The 17,005-nt window shown below is 38.9% G+C and overlaps 1 protein-coding gene and 1 long non-coding RNA gene across 10 annotated transcripts in view; one reads left to right on the top strand and one right to left on the bottom strand.

Moving 5' to 3' along the window:
• The window catches only part of LOC141929918 (uncharacterized), a 75,150-nt gene extending 65,313 nt beyond the window's left edge, over positions 1–9,837 (top strand). For 3 of the 4 annotated variants that reach the window (XR_012625150.1, XR_012625149.1, XR_012625147.1), the window contains 3 exons: positions 1,895–1,985; positions 6,726–6,855; positions 9,426–9,837. This is a non-coding gene — a long non-coding RNA (uncharacterized LOC141929918). Of the gene's footprint in view, positions 1–903; positions 991–1,894; positions 1,986–6,725; positions 6,856–9,425 lie in introns of those variants that run through there. The other variant, XR_012625148.1, reaches the window with a different exon arrangement.
• CYLD (CYLD lysine 63 deubiquitinase) overlaps positions 5,035–17,005 on the bottom strand; it is a 29,283-nt gene continuing 17,312 nt past the window's right edge. For 5 of the 6 annotated variants that reach the window (XM_074839996.1, XM_074840000.1, XM_074839998.1 and 2 more), the window contains exons 12-17: positions 16,622–16,688; positions 13,800–13,932; positions 13,120–13,228; positions 11,937–12,055; positions 11,049–11,265; positions 5,035–9,628 (exon numbers count right to left, since the gene is read on the bottom strand). In XM_074839996.1, the coding sequence (XP_074696097.1) occupies positions 9,444–9,628; positions 11,049–11,265; positions 11,937–12,055; positions 13,120–13,228; positions 13,800–13,932; positions 16,622–16,688 (830 nt within the window). In that variant the 3' untranslated portion in view covers positions 5,035–9,443. The remainder of the gene's footprint in view (positions 9,629–11,048; positions 11,266–11,936; positions 12,056–13,119; positions 13,229–13,799; positions 13,933–16,621; positions 16,689–17,005) is intronic. The other variant, XR_012625146.1, reaches the window with a different exon arrangement.

Genomic DNA, 17,005 nt, shown 5'->3' with positions numbered 1-17,005 from the left:
AAATTGCTTCATCAGGGCTGGTAAATACAGTTGAACTTCTGTGACTGCAATATGCCAGTTGAAAAAAACTTGTCAGCTTCCTCTGTGAAATAGATGCCTGCTGAGTGTTTGAATTGTATAAAAGCATGGATCAGCTAATGAATCAGCTAATATTTCTCACCTTAGCCAGAAACTGCAGGGCAGCCGGGCAGTCTCAAGGACAGTGCTTGCAGGTAGCATGCTGCATGCAGTTCCTAGCCACGTTCATGGCTGGCTTGTTTGTTCCTCCTGAGCACTTTCTGTTAAGTGTAACAACTCATCCTCAACTGTGAATCAGCGTAACTCCATCAGAAGCATGTGCAGGTCAGGTCAGACGTCAGCACTGCATCTTATCTGCTGGCCAGCTTTCCTATCAGCCAAACTAATTTGCTAAGATAATTCTGTTTCCTGCCATCTATTACAATAAATCAACCACTGCAGCTTCATTGAAGTCTCTGCTAACTAATGAGCTGCCCTTGAAATCCACAAACTGTATGCAGGGGGGGAGAAAACCCTTATTCTTCTAAATATAAGAAAGTTTTAGATAAACAACTTGATGTTCTGGGCAATGCTGTATCTCTTCAGCCTCATGTTAATGGATCATTCTTGCCAGAGTCAGCTCAGACTGGGGCAAAACCAGTAAATGCATCAATCATTCCTTTAAAAACAAATTTTCTGTATAATGTGATCTCAGGTGGTGAAGCATACATGTGAGTAAATGCAAACATGGAGAGGTGAGACAGAGACACAGAGAGAGAGAGTGAGCACTTTGAGGAAAGAGTGGGAGTAAAATGACAAGGGATCCACTGTTGTGGCTGTTGAGGAAAGAAATAAGGATGCTCCTGTGAAATGGTAACTCTCTGGCACTTAATTTGAATAGGAAAAAAAATACTGAAGATAGATGGGAACTGAAGAAATGTGAAGCATCCCAAAGCATGCCTACTCCAGCAGGAAAAACTCAGGGGCAAAAAGGTATTAAGAATATTCTGCTTTTTCTTTATGGCGATGTCAAACTACTGAGAGCAGTAGTGCTATAATTTACAGCCATATTTAAAACCAGAAAATACACTAGTTTATGCCCTGATTGTATTGTTTTGTTCAGATCTGATATTTAGTAACGCTGAATTATTTTAAAAAATAAACTTCCAGCCCTCACGGAATTTCAGCATGTTCTTTTGGATTATCCTGCAGACTAACGCTGGTTTTGAAGTAGCTCTGCTGGGGTAAAACTCAGTCATGCGGTACCAGTTAGGTTACTGAAGGGAGCCCACACGTCAGCAACATGGTTAGGTTCATTCAGACAGTCATCTGGCAGAAGGATGTTTAAAAATAATTGCATATCCCCTCCCTGTCTTTAAATATTCAGAGGAAAAGTCACAGAAGATCCGATAATGTGACAATAATAATGATGCTGAAGAACAGTATTATAGTGTGAACTATATATCCCTTGGTTTCATTTACATGTTTAGCAGCTGCTTGTTCCTCAATCATAGAAAGATCATTACCTGACTTGTAAGAAGAGAGGGGAAGTCTGTTCACCTTTGGGCAACTAGCTCTGCATTTATTAATAGTTGTTGCCCATCTCATTATACATTTAATTGCTGCATTATAATTTATTTATTCATCAATTTATTGTAATAGATGAGTAGAAACAAAATTACCTTTGCAAATTACTTTGATAGGTGGGCAATTTGCATGGTTAAAAAAAAAAAAAAATCCCAATATGCAGTGTGGATAGTGAATAGCATCTTAACGTGTGAGCGTTAGCATATACAAACTGGTGTCATTCAAAAGTGAAGGTGAATCCAGCCAATTTATAGACTGTTTAAAAAGAAATTACTATGTAACTTATATGCAATTATCCTTACACTCCCAGATGTCTTTTCTTCGTGGAACAGGGAATCAGCTGAAAATGAAGGAGAAATAGGACGGGAAGAGAGGACTCCTCACAGATTAGAAACCTAAAGGTAGGAAGTTTGCAAAGCCTTTGGCTAAACTTTCTGTTAGTGTGGGTGTCACACTTATAAAAGCTGTATCTATGTAAGCTCCTGCCTTGAGGAGGCACCAGCTGTCACTGCCTTGCAGACAGAGCCCTGCCCTGGGGTGCTGCCGGCTGCGCTGCGACGGACACGGTGCTGTTGCACTGAGCTGCGCCGAATGCAGCCCCGCAAAACTCCTAACAGGACTCTTTGCCATGTTCCACCCCAAACTCCCACTCCCGAATACTTAGTTGTCTAAAACAGGTCTTAAGTGGACATTAGGAGGAGAGAAAATAAGCCCACCACCTTATTTGCTATTCAAACCCCCCTGATGTGTAGCTACCATGTGGCATCGTAAGATAGCTCCATTTAAGCTGAGGGTTGCTTCAAGCAAGGCAGGCAGGTAGTGCCCAGCTTGGGGGGGGGGGGGGGGGGGGGGGGGGGTTTAATGAAACACGTGTGTGTTCTGGACTCTGGGCGAGACACTGAGTGTCACCGTCCCCATGAGCAGAGCCCAGACGTGGGGTGTGGGCAGGAGGCCCAGCCCCACCAGCTCCCCAGCCCAGCCCAGCATTGGTAATGTTGTAGCTCACCCACTGTTGCAGCATCAAACCGGCGGGGGGGGGGGCGCGCGGGAAGGGCAGCTGTGGCTTACTGGCCATCAGGTAAGACAGCATCAACAATAACAAACAAATGAGAGTCATGTGCTAGAAAATATGCACACAATTATTTCAGTTTTCAGTTATTAATGCATATAGAGAATAGTTAGGCCCAGAAAACCTCCAAATTTTTCTTCAATTAATTAATTGATAAAATTGATTAATAAATAACAATGTCCACTATCAAACGTCTGTATACACAGGCCAATCAGCTGCAGAACTTGACCATTAGGGCCATAAAATGCAGGGTGGTTTGATTTGGTTTTTTTTTCCTTTTTGTAAATGTTTTTATTGCACTACTAGCTCAGTTGTAAAAGGCATCAAATGTATTTGTCACCACTGATGAGTACCTGCAGTGCTGGCTGTGGGCTGAGGTGGGAATGGCAGCCTGCACCCTTTCCAGTCATGGACCTAGGTAGTTCAGCAGCGGTAGGGCTTCCCTCCTTGCTCCTGCCCGGGCCCTCAGGTGCCGGAACCCTGTGGGGCAGTCGCTAAGCCGTGGGGCAGTCGGCGGCAGCAGCCCTGGGGCCTCCTGCGCTCCCCAGCAGTACAGCCATCAGTGGGCAGCCATGAGGGGAGCGGGGGGCCAGGGGAGGGGGCGGCATGGCCGCCTGCAGCTCCTGAGGAGCAAACCAACGCCTGCGACCATAAGGTGTTCTCTATGCCAAGCTTCAGTGACGATACAGCTGGAACCACCTCCCCTGCCTACCCTGGCTTCCTTTGGCCCCAAAGCCACTCGATTCCCACACCAGCTCACAGGGGAGGTGGGCCTCAGCCGGCTCCCATTTCCTGCGCTGGCCAGGAGCAGATCTCTGGGAAGAGCCTAAAGAAAAGTAGGGCTCACAGAGGCTGCAGCCACACCGCCAGGTTCAGCAGCTGCAGCTAGACCTGCTCCTCATGGAGTGACTGAAGATTGTGACTGACTCACACTGTGCTTTTTTCCCATGACATTTTGTTTTGCATGGAAGTTTTTGGTTTGAGAAATTACTACTGCATTCAAGTTGTTTGCAGTTTTCATTAACTTCCCCAAAGCTCTACAAATGCCCCCAGATCTCCTAGGTATTTTACATCTCCCGGCCGTATCTGCCTTAGTCACTCAGACGGTTCCTTTGGACCCAGTTTTCCATTATTAGAGCTTTGCACTGCATCGCTGGGCCTAGAGCCACGGGGGGTTGGGTGCAGGAAGGCCCTGAAGCCGCCTTGCCCAGGCTGGGGCTGCTGGTGGTGTTGGCGATGCCAGCCCAGCAGCCCCTTGGGCCGCTCCGACACGTGGCAGGACATGAGCTCAGCCTGCACTGGTTTATGAACTGCCAAGGGGGCAATTCTGAGCCAAATTCTGAGCCAATTCCGAGCTAAAGACCCAGTGCGTTAGACTTGGTGTATGTTTGAAATTTATAAACCTGTTAGCCCAAAAGTAGTTTTAAGAGCAGCACTATAAAAATGGGATTACAATAGCTGTATAGACACCTATGAATATAATGCTTCATTTCTAAAAGCCGTGGGTTAGGAACAGGCAAGAAGTTTCCAGCTGGAACAGGCACTGCCCTCTTGTGACTAAACACTCGAAATACAGGCAGACCTCCAGCTGCAGCTGCTCAGCAGAGATCAGCTCTCCTGAGGATAAACATTGATGGTAGTGCTGTAAAAATGTTGAGTGACTTGTTCTGAGCACCTTTCCCATAGTGATCCACAGGAAGGCTCAGCTTTAGCTTTTAAAAAGTCAACTAATAATCTTATTGCAAATGAAAAACTCAGTTTAAAAAAACAAACCGACCCTTTACACTGCAGAAATAGGCAATACATTTCCTAAAAATGTATTTTCCCAGTATTTTTACAAGTGTTTTAAGAGAAAGATTTTAAAAATACTTAAAATTGACAGCATTCCTTTTGCTGTCCCGGGTAGGCCTTTATTATTATTACTACAATACTCAGGAAATTTAAAAAATTAAACCTAGCAGTATTTTTCTAGCTAGAGGATGCATGCAAACTTGGTATCCAGGGCTTCTAAATGGTAGCTCTGGAAGCAGCACTGAAGCTACAGCATGATCCCAGAAGGAACTGATCATCTAGGGTCAGCAAGGTAATGTACTAACCATTTCAAATATTTTTTCCCCACAGGCAAACTACAGTTAGCTATAGCAGCTTTTTGTTAGTTTTCCATTATAGTATAAGGTAGACACAAGTAGTATACTTAGATGTGATTTGATACAGTACAGCAATTCCTAAATTTTCTAGAAATGTTGAAATTAAGAGACTATAAAAAATATATAAAAAGAAATCCTTCTCTAAGTACATAAAACAAACTAGTTCAAAACTGTATTCAGTATTGTTTGTGACACTCCCAAAACGCCAAGCCCCCAAAGAAATGAATAGAGCCGTAAGAATAATATTTTTAATTAATATTAATACAGAAAGAGCACATGGTACATTCCTTTCCAGCAGCAGCTAATTCCGCTCTACCATTGGGGGAAAAAAATTAAGGCTAGTTGAGGGCAACCTGATACAATGGTTTGTTTCCCTAACTTGTTACTGGAGACAGCCTTTGTAAGTTTAAGAGACTATTTGTGCACAAAACATGGGATGTTTATTTAGCAAAACATCAAGAACAGAGAAAAAACATGCTTTGTTACAGTGGTAAAAATACACAAAACTTTCAAGCTGCTTTTTACACCAGTTCAGTTCTGAAACCATAAAATTCCAGGTTGCAGCATGTTGTGCCTTAGTATTGTATTAAACAGGCTATTGTTAGGGATTGTGGTGACCAAGTTCATCTATTCAGTAGAGTATAAAGTGCACAAGAAAAATAAGTGCATTGAAATGAACCATTTATGATTATGAGTAATTGCTGTTACACATAGTACTTGCTTAAAATGGAGATCTCACAGGCTGTTTAGTTAAACACAGTACTACATTGTCAAGAGCACAGAATCAGTTATTACAGATATTAGAAAGACCTTTACTGAACATACATATTTTTGTATTTTTTTCCTTCAATTATCTCCCAAAGACAAGCATTCTGATGTAGCTTACTGTGGGTTTGGGGTTAAGTTGTTTGGTTTTGTTTTAGTAGTGTGTAAGGCATCATCTTTAAATAAAACCTTTTCTCTTTACCCACTCTGTTCAAAATAAGCAAGCATTTAGTGGTGCAGTGGTTTGTTCAATTTTCTGCTGATTTGAACCCCTATTTCTAAACATGATTAGCAGAGTAGAGGCTGAGAGTGCGGTTTTTCTCACCAATTACGAAAGTTTATGTATTATGAAATGTCTGTGTTTTTACAGGCTGTCAGGAACTGTATTTTCTATGTTTTCCTACTCACAGGTTAAGGCCATTGTTAGCAATACTTAAGAGCCAAACCATGAAACAATGAGCTAAGTGCTATTAATTTATGGGCACATTCACCATATGAAAAAAAAAAGAGAGAACTGATTGGGAGGTTCCCAAATGCATTAAACACATCAAAGTTGGGTGCTTAGTCACTGGATTCTTTGGGCATTATGTTTGACAGCAGCAGATGCTTTAAAAATGCAGGCTGTATCTTCAAAATAGCTTATTCAATTCCCCTACAATATATGCTGAAGGCTAAAAACAGTTTCTTACCCTTGTTATTTTACAAGTTTCCTTTCACAGTGAAATCACTTTTCTGTCTGTATAGTCCTTTCTGAGAAAGGAAAAAAACCTGGGGTTAGTTTCCACAGCATTTCATTTACATTGTCAGATTATTTCCAACCCAATGCAGCACATCATAAAGCAATACTTTTTGGCTTAAAAGACAACTCAATTGTCAAAACCAAGACTTTTTTTTTTTTTTTAAATGCTATAGAAGACATCTCTGCCCTCTTTAAGTGATAAGCAATAAACAATGTAATCATATACTGTTTGCAAAACTATTTACAGTTTTGCAATAATGTATAGTATGAAATGCAAGCTGTAAAGCACTGCCTGCATTTCGAAACACAGTATTTGTCACCAAGAAGCATGCACAATAATGCATTTGAACTCCCACTTTCTTCCATAAGATCTCTACATGCACCACAGTAAGAGTTCACACCACTTCTTTTCCATTTGCAGTCGAAGGCCAGAAGATTGGAGGCAAGAAGCCAAGCAGTTCATTTACACCCAGCTATTTTAATTCACATCTGCTAACAGAATACGCATCCTGAAAAAATGGGATTCTTGGATATTTGCAGTTGTAAAAAAGGTGGGTATTTTACGACACATTACTCACCTAGAAAACTTTAATATGGTTGCCAAGTCCAAGTCTCCCCTCTGGCCACAGCGGTTCCAAGGCTGTTCTCCAAGTTCAGGCAGGAAGAGGGTAAGATAACTATAACTTTAGGTAGTATGTAATATATGGGAGAGGAAGAAAGATGACATAAGTGGAAGACATATGAAAGTTAACGCATTGGGAAAACCAGAAAATAAATCTAGGGATAGGGAAGAGCAAGAATCCAGACATTCAAATTGGTCTCATTGGTTTTGTGCTTGTTCACTTTGTAAAGCCTTTGTTTGCTCCTTGTTCAGAAGGGGGCACCACCTGCAACTACTTTCAGGTCCAGAGTCACAATAGGGCTAGGGGAATGAAAGTATCAAACTTTGTAGAGAGCAAGTTGAGTGTTGTATTATTAGTGCTTTTTTTTTTTTTTTTTTTTTTTTTTTTTTTTTTTTTTTTTTGCAAGCCCCCTCTTGCCTTTGCTTTGCAGACAGCTCTATTTAAAAACATCCCTTGAGGTACCTGGAGGCTGTGGCTGGACTTCCTCCTCAGTATGTAGCCAAGGGTGGGCTACCATACCTGTCGCTCAGATTATGTCATTTTTCTCTAATCCATTCTAATAAATACAAGCTGCCTAGCCAAGACCTATAGCTAGTCTTTTTACCTTATATTGCCTGTGAGATGCTTCTACAGCATCTGAGCATCTGCAGCTGCTGTCCCAGAGCAGGACTGTATGTAGCCAAGGACGTGCCAATGGACAATATCCCATCCATTGAGAGATGCTTATAGAATCCATCACCTAAAGCCTCACTGAAATTTTTCAGGAGAGTTCAAGAGCTCACAGAAGTACTGAAACTAAAGAAATAGAGCCTTGCCAAGAAGCACGGACTAGATAAATAAGGGAAGGGAACGTGGAAAGCAGGAGACTATTAGAGACAAAAGCAACCGTGACACTTTTAATAACTTTCTTGCTCTTGAGAGTGAAAAATTAGAGCATGCTTCACGCAGCAGCTAATGGAACAGTTCAACTCCCTCAGCACCCCTTGCTTTAGACACATCAGTCCTTCAAAGATAGTTTTCAAATCTCTCTCTGGTACTGTTCTGTGGTAGAGTGTGTCCCAAAGAAAGAATTTAAGTTTTCCAAGAAGAACAAAGTAACCACATTTTCTACAATATGGGATCAATCTCCACTGTCTTTAAATCAGTAGCTTTTGCAAAGTGGTTTTTCCTCTCTTGTATTTTGTGACCTCTCCTTCTATAGACTTGATCCCAAAAAGGAAGTTTTCCATATAAAACATCTTAGAGTTGAAAATGTACAGCTTATATATATGCAATTTGTACAACCAGATTTTACTGTATATATATAGTTGCATGTTTGCTAGTCAATGTAGACAGAAGTAGCTAAAGAGCAGCTAAACCAACAGTATTTCATTGCAAACAGGAACCAACAGACTTCAAAGTATTTTACATCAACACAGGTTGTGCAGCTTTTCCAGTTAGGTACTTGGCATACAGTAAAACTCTGACCTACTTTTAGTTATAGTTTCATCTTTCCAGGCAGAGATTTTTAATATTCATTAGTAATCCTGAAATGAAGAGTCAGATATATAACATATTCCCAGGTAGTAGCTTAATGTACTGTAGAAAAGTCAGTTTTGTTTTACCAAGGACTAGAATCCACTTCAGTAACATTCCCTGAGGCAATCAACTATTTTAATGTTTTGTCCTCAAATTATTTGTATATAGTTGCTGTTCTGTTCCAGGCTGCTTTGTTTCTTTAAAAATAGACACTTAGAATAAGACATCTGTTAACTTTCATTGCTAATTTTATACTTCAGCAATTATGCTTCCCCTTAATACCCTCTTCTCCTCCTTTTTTTCCCCTCCAAAAATTGCAAGTTAACAGATAGCAAATCTGTGTGCTTGATTTTCACAAGATAGGAATTCAGATCTTTAAATGAACGTTAATTTTTGAAGATGCAAATGTGTGAACTGAAAAGAATGTAGTAGACAGATAACAGAACAGAATTAATATGCAAGGAACAGTCTAAAACTTATCTTACTAAAACTGAAGTTATTCTCTCTTCAACAGAGAGAATCTATGGTGTTAAAAAGATCAAGGGTGGGGAGGATTGGTGGGGGTTGGAGGGTAGAGAAACACAAGAGAATCATCATCCTAGGTCCACAGAAACGCACTGAGCAAGAATGCTGTGTGTCTTTACATTCTCAATGGACTAAGGAGGTTTCTCCTGATGTAATTCCACCTTCAACATTTAAAAAAAGCCTGTGTATAATCAATGCACTTAAAGCTTTAAGTTTTAGTAACTTCACTTAGACTTTGTTTATAAAACAAACACACACAAGCACACTTCCTAGAGTGCAAAATGCTTAAATACTTCAATTACAGAACTCCACACGTAGTTTTTGGAACAGTAATCCTTTTGCTCTCATAGTCAACTTCTTCCTTGTCATTGCATCCATTGCCAGCAACGGTTGCATTAAAACTAACCAAAAATGCAGCAAATGCAACAGTCAATAACTCTCTACTGTTTCTTCAGTTTTCCAGAGGATATTGTTCATTTGTATAAACTCATCGTTGGACTTTGATACATGCACATGTAAGCATCACAAAGCAGTCTTCGTGCACAACCTTGAATTTTTCTGGAATCCAGTGAGTGTAACTCTTCTAGAGACATCTTCAGGTATTCACCAACTTCTGGACATGGGGTAACTTGTGGAATGTTAAAGCCATTCTGACCTCCTTTTAATCATTAGGAAAGAAAGAGAAACAGATAAGGATAGCATCTACACATATTTGCTCTTTATAATGTACTTCAGTTATGACAACATCACCAGTTCTTGAAAACACCTTCTAAAAAAACCTAAATTCGCCATTCTGGACTATTGCAAACTTATATGAAAAGTGTATTGTTCAAGAAAAAAAAAATAAAATCGCAGTTGATGTCAGAATACCTTGTAGTGTTTACTAAAACACCCACACGTTTAGGGATAGTGACCGGAATACATACTCCACCTCAAATGCTACCAAAGTTGTTAATAACATGGCAACTGGTAACAGCTGATGAATTTATAAACCATGAGCATCTGCACCTGACTTGCAAGACTAAGGCAGAGTTTGCTCCTGGCCATTTTCCATGTAAAAATAAGCAAATTCAAACAACACAAGTATGGACATCCATGACACTGTTCCTCAGCAGACATTCTTAGCTTGTAGCACTAGCTGAAGAAAAATACTTGTGATACAAAACCTGCTAAGATCAGCAGGAGATATATCCAGTGGTTATCTCATGTGATCTACATTCCTGAAATAAAGTGATTCTTTAGACTTCAGTTGTACACATTTCAATCACTCTGAAACAATGCTTGATTGCCTTCTGGTTGTTATAAAGAAAAAGACTTTAATCCTGTAGCAGTTTTGTTTTTAACAGGAGGCAAGATTCTTCTCTCCCCACTACATCACACTGTAACAGTGGGGTTCAAGAATTCTCCATGCAAAGAACTCTTACTACGAGTCTGACACTTGCATCTACTACTGCTTTTCTCAGACACCAGAACGGAACAAAGAGTCCTTATTTAAACCCTGTTTAATGCAGCAGTATCTAAGAGAACACTTGTTTTACTGACATCTGTATTATTACAAGGTAACAGTTTTCCACTGATAACTCTAAAGAAATCAAAGGAATGGCATAGATGTTGTAATGTGTGACTATTTCTTTTATGGTAAAGACACCTACACCAAGTCATTTAAGCAAAAGTAATAAAAATATTTGCATACTATCTGATAATTGTGTACATCCATTTAAATATAGACTGAAAGAACACATTTCTGCAGTTGTTTATTTAAAATGAATTCTCTCTGCCAAACTTGCAAAGTATAGAAAAATGTATAAGGAGTCCCATTAAGTACTAAGTACAGTTACTTCTGTACCATCTACTTACTACAGTATCCAATTTAGGTGAAATTCAGATTATGCAAATCAGCGGCTGCTATGAAATCAGTGTGCTGAGGTAAGGCTGGGTCATGATTAGTGACCCAGCATCAAGTACATCAATTCAAACGATATTAATATCCCCAAAATGTTAATAAATAGGCACTGAAATTTAAAATAGTAATGCACATTAAAAAAATAAGATAAGATTAGTAAGAATAAAAGATCTACCATCCCGATCTGCCATGCTGTCAAAGAAAAGCCAGGCGGAGTCATCCCTCCCGTATTTAACAAAAGCTACATAGTGGCTTGTTTCTATGCAGAGAACAGCAAACAACTCCATCTTCTGGTACGGGATGCAGCCATGTCGCCAATCCCAGTCTGGCAGATCTTTAGGTAGTGACAATGGATTGAATTTATGACTCTGTCTCTTGGGATGAAGATGAACCTACAATTGAAGTGGTATTTCAGAAGAGAAAAAAACACCCCCTAAGATTATTTGTTCAGTGGCTGGCAGACAAACTAAAAAGAACATTACTGCTGAAGATTAATGGCATTAGAGAAGGAACTGCAATAACAGTGGCAGACTAAATGTTTCTTCTATTTTTCCCCACCAGTGCAGTTCAATATTGCCCAGAAAATTCAAATCTAACTTTAGAAGGGAGGTCAGATTTAATGCAACAATTTTCTACTATGTTCAGGCTTGAAAACAAGCCATGACTATAACAGCTTCTTGCAAGTTACCAAACAGCTCTCAAAATTAAGTGGTTCTATGTCATGAATTTATCAATTCAAACAAGGTAGCATGTATGTAAAATTAGGATTTAAAGCAGGTGACCAGAAACAGATTCCAAGGTGCCTATGATCACTACTCCTCCACTGTATTCAGTCCTGGATTTGGCAGTTGCCACGTTTTTAGTAAGAAACTGTTGATGAACACATTGCAGGGCCAAATGGAGTTCTTGATTTGTCACCAAAGGCTACCCTTTACTTGCTGGGATGCAGCTGCACTCATGCTGGTGAGAAAGCCTCGCTAAGCTCTTAACACCTTTTTTTCAATTATTACAGCATAAACCATTTGGGTTAAACCCCTGTAGAATAACAAAGACAACAACTTACTTGTGTATTGCATGTTTTGCAGAACTGCTTGATTTTCCCAGCAGAAATATCAGTATCTTCATAGCATTCTCTACACTCATACATAGCAAGCCCTCCACATATACGGCACTGCCTGGGAGCTGCATTTTTAAAGAAGATATTAGTCTCCAATTTGGGGAGGCTTTTTTTGCTTTTTTAGAAAAGGGGTATAGGAAGGAGGGAGGATTAGTACTTTGAATGGAGAAAATAACTACATTAAAAAAAGCTAAAACCAAGTTGCCAATCAAAGCAGAAATGTGCCACTGTATTTAATTTCTTTCCTTTGACATAATGTGGAATAAGAACTATTAGAGTAGCAAGTTGCAAAACAGAATATTGAGTTTTATCAAATGCATGAACAAGTAAAACCAGGCTTTTAAATTAAGTTAGTTCTCTCTCATTATATTAGTACAGTTAGCTTAGCCCCTATGTCTGTCAACACCAGAAAAAAAAAAATTAAAAAAAGAAAAGAATAAGCTGATGGCCATGACAGTGAAAGAAAAGGCCATGACAGTTTCAGACATCATTATTCCAATAATTTTTAGAAGTTTTATGAATTCTTATCTCAAATTTAAAACCAAGTCTCTTTCCTTAGGTAATGCAATGAAAAATACAGTGAATGACAAATGTCAGAAATTTAGGTCACAGACGACTGATAGATTTATAATTGAAAAATGCACCATCACTACATGCTGCAGGCTTACATACTCATCATCTCAGGTTCTCCTAGTTTGATAAACTAATGACAAAAAGCTTAGAAACAAGCACAAACCCATAAAGACTAATGAAGCATGGTCAACATTGTAAACACCTATTAACCAATCTCAGTGCTACATTTAGCTTTTAAGATTTCCTACCTGCCATATTAATGAATTGTTTTGCTGCTAACAACTCAATTTTAACACCACCACCTTGAAATAAGTTTAGTTGTACACATACTCAAGAATTAAATAAACATAATCAAGTTATATACTATATATTCTTCTGAATTATAGCTTTTAACTGACATGAGAAAAAAAAGCATTCTAGCCAGTAAACTTTCCTTTCTCCTCAGCCTGAGCACCTCACATTACCTTGGTTATATATTTAAAAAAACAAAACAGAACACCAGAACTACTTACTTTCCAACTCTCTTTCATTACACAACACAATGTTATATACTTACTGTCTTCAAGTAAGTCTGTTATATTTAATTCCAAGGATGGAAAAATTTTGTTGAACATTTTGAAATCTTTTCCAAACCGAGGCATCTGGATAATCAGGCAAGAGGGTGCCTAGGTAAAATGCCAGAATATAATGTAATGAACTTGAGATAATTACCTAAATTTAGGGACACACTTCTAAGGCTATAAACATACTCATGTTATTTAAACTTGCAGCCCATTGACTTCAAAATTAACAAGACGTAAGCAAAACAAAATTAAGTGGCATCTAAAGCACTGTCAAATGTCAGAAGTCTCAGTCATGCTCAAGTATGATATTAAACATACTGGACTACACGCCCCCATACTGGTGGGGCAAAAAAAAGAAAAAAAAAAAGAAAAATCTTCCCTTTGTAAAGATTTTTACAAACAGAGGTATCTCAAAATAGTAGTCCTTAACACAACTTACTGGCAGTAACTAAGAAGTTTTCTTTTAGTAATTCTTTACCTAAATTACTTTGGTCTGTTCAAGTAAAGGATACAGGTCATTAAGTCAACCTTAAAATATTTTTCTAATGTAGGCAACCTGTACCCCTGACCTAGTACTCCCATTTCTAAGATGTCTGCATTTTGGTTTTGCACCAAATCCTACTTTTGTCCCATAGGTACCATCACTTCTAACAAAGCGGCAGCTGTCACCAACCTCTGCAAACTTCAAGTTGCTGTTGATGAATGACCACTCTAGTAACTGCTGAATTGTTGGGACTCCAACTTTCTCATTTTTGTCCATAAAAATTTGATAGAAGTAACAGTCTTGTACTTTCTGACCTGCTGATCTAAAAACAGAATTAAAAAAACAAAAAAACAAATTCTGAAGCTCTGCTGTAATGACTGTATTTTATTAAGAAAATAACATCTACCAGAAAATAGTCTATACAACATCATCTCTGCATTGAAATATATTGTGCTTTGAAAAAAAAAACCCACAACAAAAAAAAAAAAAAACCCTCAGCAACAAAGTGCCTCAGATGACAGGTAATCAAGTAAGTATTAAGTGTGAACTGATTTTAGAAAAACTTATTCAAGAAACAAAAGCAGTATAATTTTCAGTGTGTTTTAAAAGCAGATGCCTATGCATTACTGAACTATCAACTGAGAAATACTTCCTAAGCATATGCACTGAAAACCCCAACACAATAAAGCAGCCTTCACTGAAGAGACAAGTATGAGTTTCAGTTACAGAACATCAAAAGGAACAACAGTAATTCTCTTCAGTATGATATTTCCAATAAGGAGTAAAAAAAAAAAAAACCCAACCTGGATTCAATGAAACATTTCCTGTTAATCAGGGAGATATTTACACTGCTCCCTAAATGGCTCCTGCTGCTAGATTTCCTATGTAGTTAACAGAGAACGCTCCAAAAGGATAATCCACATTTAAGGGTTGTCCAAGCTACCAATTTAAGTAAGTTTTGAGGTCAGATGTTTCAAAACAAAGTCAAAATTGAGTACTGATGTTTTCAGGTAATATTTCTGTGACAAACAAATCTGAGATATTTGGGAAGACGGCTTCAGATGAGTAATTCAACCCACTCTGGAAGGACACAGGAAAGCACACAGAAGACAGTGATCACATTGAAGAAATGGATTTTGCTACCATGGAGAAAAAGCATATAGGAGTAACTGGCCTCCAATAGCAAAAGAAAAAAGGTTATGTAGAAACCATGTCATCCCAGTGTCAAAGTTGCTGGGAGGAGATTCCTGGGAACTTTCACAGTAACGTCCTCCCATCCCAGCTGGCATTTAAGACACTGTTGCTTTTTAGAGTACTCGGGTGTTGAGAGGATTCTATGAGTATGATGCTCAAAGTTACTATTTGTCATTTTAAGCCTCCTTTCTAAGAAGAAAGGAGACTGGTGAATTGCTCTTAAAGAGTTAAGGTACGCGCACAAAACATACCAACTTCAGTGTTAAAAGCTGAATGGTGGAGCATAAGTTCTGTTCACCTCTGTACGGCACAGACATTACAAAAACCTTGCAGGCCAAGCTTTACAAAAGAGGGATTAAAGAAATATGGAAGACAGTGCAGAAATGTACAAGTGGAATAAGAAGCATCTTCCCCTGCTTTTACTTTACTCCTTTCAGCTGTGATTTCTGCCACAGCAGCATACCCGTTAACTACTAAAACCTAGAAATACATTCTCACATGAAGATCTATTATTCTAATTATAATAATAAATACTATTATTATAATTATAGTATTGTACCCCAGCTGTTTCACCAGACTAATACATTAGCCACAGGGGTTTCTCAGCATGTTGTACTTCACAGAATTAAAGAGAGGCAGTAACAACTGTGAGGGTTGCCCTCTTAAGATGGCAAGCTAGTCTCTAAACACTTTTCTATGTAGGCCCAATACATGCTTGAAGTTACTAGTTGTTGTGTTTTGGTATTTTTGGGTTTTTTTAACCTAACTATTGTTAGGTTAAAATTTAACCCAACAATAATTAGGTTAAAAACATAGACCTTTGTCTAAGCAGAAGCAGGAACACAGTTCCAAATTCATGATAGGCCTTGATCTCTCATTCCATCAAACTTTTTCAAAATTTCCCTACACAACTACCACAGAAGACAGCCTTGCTAGACTCAAACAGCATCCCCACAGTGAACTGCAGCATACAACACAGAGGTGCTCTAGTTACAGTGTCGCAGCTCCCGTATCTCTGCATAGCGTGACAGTGGGCACTTACACACCTCACGCACCACTGAACTAAAGCAGCGTATAACCCAATACAATGCCTGCAATGAGGAAAGGACTGAAAAATCTATGCGAAATGCCTTGCAACACTGCTGCTGCCATGGAATGCAGCAAGAAACCTGAGAATATCAGGTGCCAGGTAGCAGAATGACAGCAGCGGGCAACAATCCCTACCTGTTAAACTCAGTTATGACAGCTGAATCCTTGTAAGTGCTACAGTCAAGGATGAAAGCATACATAAACACCAGTATCTGTTATTTTGATAAAGTAAGCAAAGCCAAACCATTGAAATATTTTCATTAGCCTTAAAGAAGAAATGCAAATCAGTTTCCATGGCTTAAACACCAATTTAAGCATTTAAATAGCAATCTCTGCAGCTTGTCCCAGAAATAAGTAGCTATAAACTGTAGGCCACATTAAGAAGTGTTGCAGGGTCCTCTTACAGCAACCCCCCTCCAGCATAACTAAGAGAAGACAGTAAGGCTGAGAAGTAGACAGCACTAGGACAGGAGATCTTTATCCCGTTCTCATGAAACTATGTTCATGCGCTTCTGCAACAAAAGAGCAGTGGGGCAAAAGCCACCTACCAAAAAAAGTAGGAAATGGTGTCAAATTTTTCAATATAACTTTATTATGTTGAATCTTATTAGAAATACGAGTCACAAGTCAAAGGTGCTCTAAGAGCTATCTCAGTTTGAAAGGCAGCAGATACTCTCTCCTCATCAGTTTCTACAAACAGATGAGTTCAACAAAGAAAAAAGATTCACCTTATTTTCAACAGTGGCTCAACTCTTAGAATATGGTGAAATAAAATATTCAAAAATTCTTCTGGATCTGGGGGAGGGAAGAAAAAAAAAAGTCTCATTAGCATGCAAAACCAGATACATCATTCAAGACTGATTTTAAATGAAAGCTTTCAAAATGTTAATAGGAAAAAAAGTAGAGGTTCAGTTTTACAGCTTTATTAGCACAATAAGATTACGACAAACTCTGAACATTTTCGTGACACAAACCTTTATTTACTCTTTTTGTGTCAAACGGCCCTAATAAGAGACACAGGCTCAACAGGGTAACAAAGCCTTCCAGTAAAGATCAAAAAGATGCTCTGTATTTCAGAGGAATCATTTGGCACCACACAACTTTTTCAGGAG

Source organism: Strix aluco, chromosome 14, assembly GCF_031877795.1.
Source record: "Strix aluco isolate bStrAlu1 chromosome 14, bStrAlu1.hap1, whole genome shotgun sequence".
In the NCBI taxonomy this organism is placed as follows: domain Eukaryota; kingdom Metazoa; phylum Chordata; class Aves; order Strigiformes; family Strigidae; genus Strix; species Strix aluco.
The sequence above is the reverse complement of the archived record's forward strand: the minus strand, read 5'-3'. Positions and strand labels throughout refer to the sequence as shown.